Source organism: Platalea leucorodia, assembly GCF_965183815.1.
Source record: "Platalea leucorodia genome assembly, chromosome: 11".
NCBI lineage: Eukaryota > Metazoa > Chordata > Aves > Pelecaniformes > Threskiornithidae > Platalea > Platalea leucorodia.
The window spans coordinates 8,229,200-8,239,404 of NC_138833.1; the positions used below are offsets into that span (position 1 = coordinate 8,229,200).

Sequence of the window (10,205 nt, forward strand, 5' to 3'; positions counted from 1 at the left end):
TTCCCACCAAAGACCACAGCCACAGTTCTCCAAGTAATTTCTTTGGACAATAAGAAAAGGAAAATGCACAGGACCACAACTATGGGACCCATGTAACAGCTAGGAGAAACCGAACATTGACTCCTACCTGTTACACATTTCAAACTATACCACAGCGAACTCTCCCACCTGCCCTGTCTCTGTGCAGACAGAATGCTCCAGCGGGCTCAAACATCACGCAACAGGGAAGATCACTTTGCAGACAGACATCGTTGAAAGAAATGTTGTGCCCACAACTTCTCCTGATGGAGAACAAGGATCACAACACGGATGCACGCATAGAGACTTCTCTGCTCATCACGCTCACGTCAAGAAACTTAAAATGTTCTAAAGGGCAGAAGCAATATACAGCTCAGTTAAAGACTCAGTCATCAGTATCAGCTCAAAGACATCGTCATCCTTCTTCAGCACGTTGGCAATTTGGAAGATACGTGACTCTGCAACCATTAATTCGATGTTTACGACTACATGACAGCGCATAAATTGATTAACTTCTTCACACATGCTTCAAATAACAAGCCCCAAGCCCAGAAATTCCTCACAACAAAAACCCCAAGCCTTTAAATCCAATCTAAGCAGTGGGACTCATTTTCAGAAGGCCAGCAATAAACCACAGGAATGAACAAAACATATGCCATGTCTCCAGCATACCGCCTCAAACACAACCCCACCAAGACTCTTCTCAAACCATGCACAGATCGCATGGTTGTCAATGATCTTCATCATTTGCAGATAGACCCCCTCCAGAGAAAAGGTGGACAGATGACTTCTCCTTTACCATGGATAATATTTCACTTCTCACCGTTGGTATGTGACAAGCCAAGAGCATTTCTTCCAGGGACATTTTAAGGAAACACATCTATGAAAGGCTTTCTCTTTACAGCTGTAAAGATGACAGGCATATACAGGACAGTCAAGCAAATGTAACAGATTTCATATTCAATACATTATCAGAGACAAAGGCCCACCTTCGGATCATGACAACGAGCGAGTCAAGAAGTTAACCCATGCAGAAAGGAAGGGATCACAACATACTCTTCTAGATTATGGCACTTAGGGAAGATACATAACCAAGGTGCTTAGCAGGTCATGACTACACAGTTTGCTCTTCCCAAAGCTCCCATATCTCTTCCCAAACCATATCTCTGCAGCATGGACCAAGGCAAAGACATTTCGTTGCTCTCCACGCTATCATGAAGAAACATAAAGGCTGAGAAGAGTGGAAACGATGAGCAGAGAAGTTAGACACGGGGCCATTAGCATTCCTCCTCAAGCACAATTGCTGTCGGGAAGATCCCTGAACTTGCTAATAAGGCAGACTTCCGTTTGCTAATGATGCAACAGCTCCGTTGCGAAGAGCTAATACTGTCCCTACGCGGGAGACAGGACGCGGGGCGGAAAGGGCAGAGAAGCAGCAGAGGGAAGCGCCGCGGAGCAAGTCCGGCCAGAGGAACTCACCGGGGCGGCGGCGGCGGGGTCCTCCCCGAGCAGCGGCGCGGGCTCCCCGGGCGGCGGCCGGGCCGGGAGGGTGTCGCAGCAGCTGCCGCCCGACAAGCGGAGCTGGCTCTTGCGCGAGTCGGCCGTGAGCGACACCTCGTGCGAGTAGGAGTGCAGGAAGGCGCGGACGCCGTCGATGCCCACGAAGTGCGAGGCCGGCACGCCGCGCAAGGCGCCGCTGCCCGCCGCCAGCAGCTGCGAGCGGCGCCAGCGCCGCAGGCGCAGCGCCAGCAGCAGCAGCAGGAAGGCGAGGAAGAGGCAGGACACGGCCGCCACGGCCACCACCAGCCACCGCGTCAGGCTGCCGGCCGGCTCGCCCGGCGCCGCCGCCGCCGCGCTGCCCAGCTCCGACAGCAGCTCGGCCACGCTCTCGGCCAGCACCACCGTCAGCGTGGCCGTGGCCGACAGCGCCGGCCGCCCGTGGTCCTTCACCACCACCACCAGGCTCTGCCGCGCCGCGTCGCGGGCCAGCGGGAACCGCGCCGTGCGCACCTCGCCGCTGTGCAGCCCCACGCGGAACAGCCCCGGCTCCGTCGCCTTCGCCAGCTCGTACGACAGCCACGCGTTCTGCCCCGCGTCCGCGTCCACCGCCACCACCTTGGCCACCAGCGCCCCGGGCTCCGCCGAGCGCGGCGCCAGCTCCACGCCCGACCAGCCCGCGCCCGCCGCCGACGCCGACGGCGGGTACAGCACCTGCGGCGCGTTGTCGTTCTCGTCCACGATCACGAGCCGCACCGACACGTTGCTGCTCAGCGCCGGCGCGCCGCCGTCCTCCGCCCGCACCCACAGCCCCACCTCGCGCACCTCCTCGTAGTCGAAGGAGCGCAGCGCGTACAGCGCGCCCGTCTCCGCCTGCACCGACACGTAGGACGAGAGCGGCGCGCCCCGCACCCGCCCCTCCGACAGCCGGTACCGCACGCGCGCGTTCTGCCCCCAGTCCGCGTCCGCCGCCCGCACCGTCAGCACCAGCGCGCCCGCCGCGTTGTTCTCGGGCAGCCGGGCGCTGTAGCGCGCCTCCGCGAACACCGGCGCGTTGTCGTTCACGTCCAGCACCCGCAGCGCCAGCACCGCGCTGCTCCACAGCGCCGGCGACCCGCCGTCCGCCGCCCGCACCGTCACGTTGTACTCCGACACCTCCTCCCGGTCCAGCTCCCTCGCCGTCACCACGCGGTAGTAATTATCAAACGACCTCTCCAGGCGGAACGGCAGCCGCTCGGCGAGGCTGCACCGCACCTCCCCGTTCGCCCCCGAGTCCCGGTCCTGCACGTGCACCAGGGCCACCACCGTCCCCGGCGGCGCGTCCTCAGAGATCGCGCTCAGCGCCGACCGCACCGAAATCTGCGGCGCGTTGTCGTTGACGTCCGTCACCGTGATCGCCACTTTCGCCGTGTCAGGAAGACCCCCACCGTCATGTGCCTGCACCTCCAGTTCGTACGAGTCGCCTTCCTCGAAGTCCAGGCTCCGCACCAGCGTGATCGCTCCCGTCTCAGAGTCCAGCTCGAACATCTGCGAGGCTTTCTCTGTGATTTTCTTCAGCGAGTATTTCACGTGCCCGTTCATCCCCTCGTCGGCGTCGGTGGCCGTGAGGGTGACGAGGACGGAGCCCACGGGCACGTCCTCCGCCACACGCACCGTGTACTCCGCCTGGCCGAACACGGGCGCGTTGTCGTTCGCGTCCAGCACCGCCACGCGGATCCGCGCCGTGCCCGCCCGCGCCGGCTCTCCGCCGTCGCTCGCTCGCAGCACCACCTCGTGAAACGCCGCCTCCTCCCGGTCCAGCGCCTTCGCCAGCACCAGCTCGGGACGCTCCTCCCCGCCGGGGCCCGCCTGCACGGCCAGCGAGAAGTGCTCGTCGCCGCTCAGCTCGTACCTCTGCAGGGAATTCGACCCCACGTCCGGGTCGTGAGCCTCGGCCAGGGGAAACCGCGATCCCGGGGCCGTCGTCTCGCTCATTCTCAGCTCCGTTTCTGCCTCTCGGAAGCTGGGCGCGTTGTCGTTTATGTCCGTGATCTCCACTTCGATTCCGTGAACTTCCATTTCCCCCTCCACTATCACCTCACAGCGCAGCACGCATCGCTGCACGCTCTCGCACAGCTGCTCTCTGTCTATCCTCTCCGCCGTCACCAAATGTCCCGTCTTCCCGTGCAGGGCGAAATACTGCGTCCTACCTTCGGAGACAACGCGGACGCCGCGGTCGCGGAGCGCGGGCAGCTGCAGCCCCAGGTCCTTGGCCACGTCGCCCACGAACGAGCCCTTCGGCAGCTCCTCGGGCACTGCGTAGCGCAGCTGCCCCCACGCCGCCTCCCACGCCGCCACCAGGACGCACCACAGCAGGGCTCGCTCCCGCCGGCCCCGCCGCCTCCCCGCCGCGCTCATCGCCGCCGCCGCCGCACCGCCGACACCGCACCACCGCCGGCACCTCCCCGCCGCCCACCGACGATCCGGCTCCCGATCCGGCTACGGCGCCCGCTCCTGCTCGCCGCTCCCGGCCGCTGCCGCCGGCCCCTCCGCCTCGCTGCAGCACGGCTCCGCACCGCGGGGACGCTCGCAGACCGCCCGGCCGCCGAGCCAGCCAGCCAGCCAGCCAGCGAGCGAGCCGGGCCGCAGCGGGCGGGGCTGCCTGCAGCGCTCCGGCCTTCCTCTCGCTCCTCCTCGGTCAACAGCGGCGCCCGCAGCCTCCTCCCGGCACTGCAGGCACCGAGCGCTGCCGACCGCTGCCCGCCCGGCCTTTCCCACGGGCAGCTCGCGGGGACGGCACCGTCCCCACGGACACATCGCTTCCCATCCACCGGTGACGCAAAAGCCGTGGCTTTTCCCGAGACCATCTCTTCTTTCATCCTCCAGGCCACCACGACCAGAAAGAAATAACATGCCTCCCGTTGTTGTCTTATTTCTACCGCACGGGAAAAACGGTTTTGTAATGGTGATATAACATATATAAAGTTGTCTTAAGATGACGTCTGGAATATTACGAGTCTTATTCCATTAGTGCAAAAGCACAATCTCTGCCACGAATTGCACAGATCTGCTTTCTGCAGATCAAAAGTGTCTCATACTGGAATGCCACCACCCACGTTAATTGCCCATATCTCGACCAACAGAACAAAGGAGCAACGAAGATCCGCCCTCAAATGGAGACCGGTGATTTCCTGCATTGGCTTTTCTCTAAGCTGCCTTGTCTTTAACGACCCGACTGCCTTTTCATCAAGGTGATCACAACCAGGAGGAAGGCAGAGGCCTCCCGTGGGCGTGGTATTTCTACCACATAAGAAAAATTACTTGCTAATGGTGTAAAGTAACATAATTTGTAAATTTATGTAAAGTAACATAATTTGTCTTCATATGACGTGCAGAATATTATGAGTTTGATCCTATTACTCCAAACGCACAGTCCCCACCACCAAGTTTCGTAGCCGTCATGCTTGAATGGCTGATACAAGGATAGGAAAAGAAAACACCCTCTGAAACACAGAACGTGATATTCAGACACACACACAGAACGAGAAATAGCAGACTCATTAACTGAAGCAGCAGGAACTTTTCTTTCAATACTTCCCTTCATACAGAACACGCTACAAATTAACTAATCCGCCATCACTGACTCAGATCAGGCATTTAAGGGCTCAAGAAGGTGGGGTCAATCAGCTGAAACACAGAATCTAAGCCCCCTCAGCCCCTACAGCTCCTGAGGAGGGGGGGCTTGCTCAGGCACCTGCCTGGTGCTCTGGCATTTCTCCCGACAAGACCTTCTTGGGGACACGGTACAGGAGGAGGCTCCCCTACTGCTCCAAACTCCTCCTCTCCCACCCACCCCGCTTTCAGGCTCTAGGTCACCTCATCGCTCCGCACTGATTGTACTACAAGTGCCCAGGAGGCAGGAGGCACCTGCAGTGAACCTGGCCAGAACCATCTGCTCGGCTCCACGCAAACTGCAGGGCAAATGCCTTTGCGAGTACAGCAAGAAGAATAACAGGTACATCTGCCCCCGCTCCTGTGCCTGTTCTGTAGCCAACACGAGCAAAAGGGAGGATGATAAGCAGCACCACGACAGAATTGATTTCTTGCAACTTCTTCTGGTACGCTTGTTTTCTGGATATGCGTCTGTTTTCAACAGTATTTTTGAACTGCATGGGAACAATTGAGTTGCATTACAATGGTGGTACAGGTACAGCTAATACTGGAAAAGCAAAGTTGACGGACTTTAACGTGGGATTTCCCTTTTTAATTGGCCACATTAATTCATCAATACATATAGATGTACATTCATCCAAGTAATTCTACGGCTTGAAAGACGAAGAAGGGGCTTTGGTTTTCTCAGATATCACTGAATAAAAGATTGATGCTTATTAGTGAAATTTTCATCTAATCCTTGAGTCTTCATGTTGGTAGGACACCTTTTCAACAAAAAGGTGACTGTAGGAGAGCAGGAGAAGACAAGTACAGCTGCACACCCTGAACCTTGCAGACCATTTGTAAAGGTGCAAGTGCACTCTATTCAAGTGCCTAATTGATGACGTTTTGCAAAGGTGCTTGTCATTTCAGAGATGTTCTCAGGATGCCTATAGCCTCCCCTGGCAAAACAGGCAGGCACAACAACTAGTGCAAAAAGTGGCTGAGAGACCCAGTTCCTCAGTCCAGTATTACCCTGTCAATGCGATCAACCAGGTCCAAGTACTTCCAGTTGGGAAAAGGGGATAGGGAAAGAAAACAGGCTCTGAAATACAATACCCTAGGGTTTTTTCTTTTTTTCATTCAGATCTCCTTCTACCCCTTCACATGTCTATGAAAGAGAGGTCAGGAACGGTAAAACACAAGGGAACTACCACCCAGTATGGAAGGAAAACAAAGAGAGAAAAAAAGGCAGAGAGAAACAATGCCTGGACAAATTAACCCGTCCCACCTGGGCTACCATTCCTGCAGAAGCCTTACCCCAAAAGATGGGCGACACTCTCCTCCTTCGTCAGGGAGGAACAACTCGTAACTTCTCCTTATGTGGAGAAAACATGCACGTTTGAGGAAGGTAAAATCTTCACCCCTAAAATCGGAAATAACTGTACAAAGAACTCGGAAAAATCATGCCTGGCGAATATTTCTCCATCCCATTAGTGCTGCCATTTCTGCAGCAGCCTTCTTCCAAAAGATGAGAGGGCACTCGGTGGAAGAGGGGTACATTCACTAGGGAGCAACAACCAGCAACTTCTCCACTCATGGAGCCACACGCACCTTTCCTTTGGGAAACCAACGGCTTCCCAGCATCCACCTATCAACCAGGTTCAAGTTTCCCGATCTTGTCATGCAGAATCGTTAATTTAACAAATTCACCGCTGCCAGCTCAAACGAGCGTTGAAGTCAAAAGCTCTCAGGTGAACCCGAACCCGTCAGCACCGAAGAAGCAAGAAGGGCCGCCGCCAGCTGCCTGTTGAGAGCGGAAGGGGGATACTGCGTTGCTTTCTTCACGGAGACACGGATCAGCACTTGCCAGTCACGGCAGTCGGGGAAAACGCGGGGCGATAGGGACGGGGGTTGAGAAAGGCGCAAGGAGAAGAGCGAGAGAGCGCGGGCTTACAGACCTGCGGTGCGTCGGGCTCCGCGGGCGGCTCTCCCGCGCCGGCGCTGCTGCTCGGGCTCCGCTTCCCGCAGGGCTCCCCGCCCAGAAGCTCCTCCGCGGGCAGGCTGGGCAGCGGCGGCGGCGGCGGCGGCGGCAGCCAAGCGCCCTCGGCGACGGCGCGGCCCGGCGCCACGCACAGGTTGTAGGAGTAGGGCAAGGTGCCCTCGCAGAAGTCGGCCGGGAAGGCGGCGCCGGCCACGGAGAAGCGCTGCGCGCCCAGGCAGCGCAGCACGGCGGGCGGCCCGGCCCGGCGCACCCGCGCCAGCACGGCCAGCGCCACGCTCAGCAGGAACAGGGCGCAGAGGAGCGCCAGCGCCAGCACCAGGTAGAACTGCAGCTCCGCCGGCGAGTCCGCGCCCGCCGCCCGCTCGCTCAGCTCCGGCAGCGCCTCCTGCAAGCTCTCGGCCAGCACCACGTGCAGCGTGGCCGTGGCCGACAGCGCCGGCTGCCCGTGGTCCTTCACCACGGCCACCAGCCGCTGCTTCGCCGCGTCCCTCTCCGACACGGCCCGCGCCGTCCGCACCTCGCCGCTGTGAAGCCCCACGCGGAACAGCGCCGGCTCCGCCGCCTGCACCAGCTCGTACGACAGCCACGCGTTGCGCCCCGCGTCCGCGTCCACCGCCACCACCTTGGCCACCAGGTACCCGGCCTCGGCCGACCGCGGCACCACCTCGAACGGCGCCGGCGCCGGGGCCGCGCCCGCCCCCGCCGCTCCCGCCCCCGCGCCCGCCGCCGGCCACAGCACCCGCGGCGCGTTGTCGTTGCGGTCCAGCACGAAGACGCGCACCGTCGCCGTCGAGCTCCGCGCCGGCGCCCCGCCGTCCTGCGCCCGCACCGCCACCGCGAACTCGCGGCACTGCTCGTAGTCGAAGGAGCGCTGCGCGTACACCGCGCCGCTCCGCGCCTCCACCGACACGTACGGCGCCGCGCCCGCCGCGCCCGCGCTGCCGCCCGCCAGCCAGTAGCTCACGCGCCCGTTGGCGCCCGCGTCCGCGTCCCGCGCGCGCACGCGCAGCACCGGCGCGCCCGCCGCGTTGTTCTCCGCCACGTAGGCGCTGTAGGCGGCCTCCTCGAACACCGGCGCGTTGTCGTTCACGTCCGACACCTCCAGCACCAGCGCCGCGCCGCTGGACAGCGCCGGGCTGCCCCGGTCCCTGGCCACCACCGTCACCCGGTGCTCGGCCGCCTGCTCCCGGTCCAGCGCCATCGCCGTCACCACCTTGTACGAGCCGCCCGACGACGCCACGATCGACAGCGGCGCCTCGCCCGACAGCTCGCACGACACCTGGCCGTTCTCCCCGGAATCCGGGTCGTTCACGTTCAGGAGGGCCACCACCGTGCCGGCCGGCGCGTCCTCGGGCACCGGGCTCGACACCGACAACACCGTGATTTCGGGCGCGTTGTCGTTCACGTCCAGCACCTCCACCTCCACCTTGCAGTGCGCCACCAGACCGCCCCCGTCCCTCGCCTCCACGGCCAGGCTGAACGCTCGCGTGTCCTCGAAGTCCAGCGCCTCCTGCAGCGTGATCGTCCCGCTCTCCGCGTCCAACACGAACTTCTGAAGCACCTTGGCCGGCATTTCCCCGAAGCCGTAGGTGATGCGGGCGTTGGTGCCGGCGTCGGCGTCGGAGGCGGAGACGTTCAGCACCAGCGAGCCCGGCGGCGCGTCCTCCCGCAGGCTCGCGCGGTACCGGTCCTGCGCGAACTCGGGCGCGTTGTCGTTGGCGTCGGTGACGTTGATGCAGAGCTGGGCGGTGCCGCTCCGGGGCGGCTCGCCGCCGTCCAGCGCCGTCAGCACCAGCCGCAGGCTCTGCTCGCTCTCCCGGTCCAGCGCGCGGCGCAGCACCAGCTCCGCGAACTTGCTGCCGTCCTGGCTCTCCTTCACCTCCACCGCGAAGTACCCGTTGGCCTCCAGCTCGTAGCCCTGCAGCGAGTTGCTGCCCACGTCCGCGTCTTCCGCCATGCCCAAGTAAAACCGGGCGCCAGGAGAAGTCAACTCGTTGATCTCGAGCTGGAAATTGTCTCGCAAGAAGCGCGGCGCGTTGTCGTTGATGTCCTGGATGGCCACCTCGACGTGGAACACGTTCAGCGGGTTCTGCACCAGCGCCTCGAAGCTGACGGAGCAGGACGCCGACTCGCCGCACATCTCCTCCCGGTCCAGCCTCTCGCTCACGTACAGGTTCCCGCTCTCCCCGCTCACCGTGAAGTATTTCAGCTGCCTTTTAGCGGCAGACGCCACCCGCAGCTTGCGTGCCGGCAGCTCCGCCGGGCTCAGCCCCAGGTCCCGCGCCAGCGGCCCCACCAGCGAGCCTCTGCCCAGCTCCTCGGGGATGGCGTAGCGGATCCGCTCCGGCGCCGCCCGGCAGCACAAGCACAGCAGCAAAGCGGGCAGCAGCACTCGCCCGCCTGCTCGCCGCCGGCTCGCCCTCTGCCTCTGCCTGCCCGCCATCCTCGGCAGCGCTCGCCGCGCTCCTCCCTCCTGCCGCTGCCCTCCCTCCCTGCCAGCCCCTCGCCGCAGCGAGCGCAGGGGCCGCCGGCGGGCAGCGATCTCGCCGCCGGCTCGGACGCCGCTGCTCCCCGCGCCGCGCCGCCTCTCGCCTCTGCTGCCCGTGCCGCTGCCGCTCCGGCCGGCGCCGTGCGAGCGAGCAGCCTGGGGGGCAGGACGCTGCGGCGGCTCCGGCTCCGGCTGCGGCTGCGGCTGCGGCTGCGGCTGCGGCTCGGGCTCCGGCGCCGCTCCGCGTCGGCCAACAGCGGCACCCGGAGGCGCCGCGACGCCACCGCAGCCGGCTGATGGCCGCGCTCGCAGGGGCCCGGGCTTTTCACCGGGGCTTTGCGGCTGCATCCAGCTTTGGGCTCTCTCCTTCATTCGAATCCGGAATTTCAGAGGCATTGCCTTGCTGCAACTCCACAGGCGTTGAAAAGGGAGACACGCTGTCCGGTCCTTTAGGTCGTCTCCTTGAGTCGCTGTGAGCAGGCAGAGGGAAATCTTCACGGCAGAGCGAGAAATAAAGGAACTCAGCTGCCCTTAATAAAAATCAAGAGGGAACTAGAAGAGCAAGAA

At 62.0% G+C, this 10,205-nt stretch overlaps 1 protein-coding gene across 1 annotated transcript; it reads right to left on the minus strand.

Annotated features, from left to right (window-relative positions):
• Nucleotides 1–366: 366 nt before the first annotated feature.
• Nucleotides 367–9,593, minus strand: LOC309596190 (uncharacterized protein; the record flags this gene model as incomplete). The annotated part of the gene is made up of 3 exons (XM_082324033.1): nucleotides 367–503; nucleotides 1,611–3,809; nucleotides 7,016–9,593. 3 exons carry the CDS (start codon nucleotides 9,591–9,593, stop codon nucleotides 367–369), a joined length of 4,914 nt encoding a protein of 1,637 aa, XP_082180159.1.
• Nucleotides 9,594–10,205: the final 612 nt, after the last annotated feature.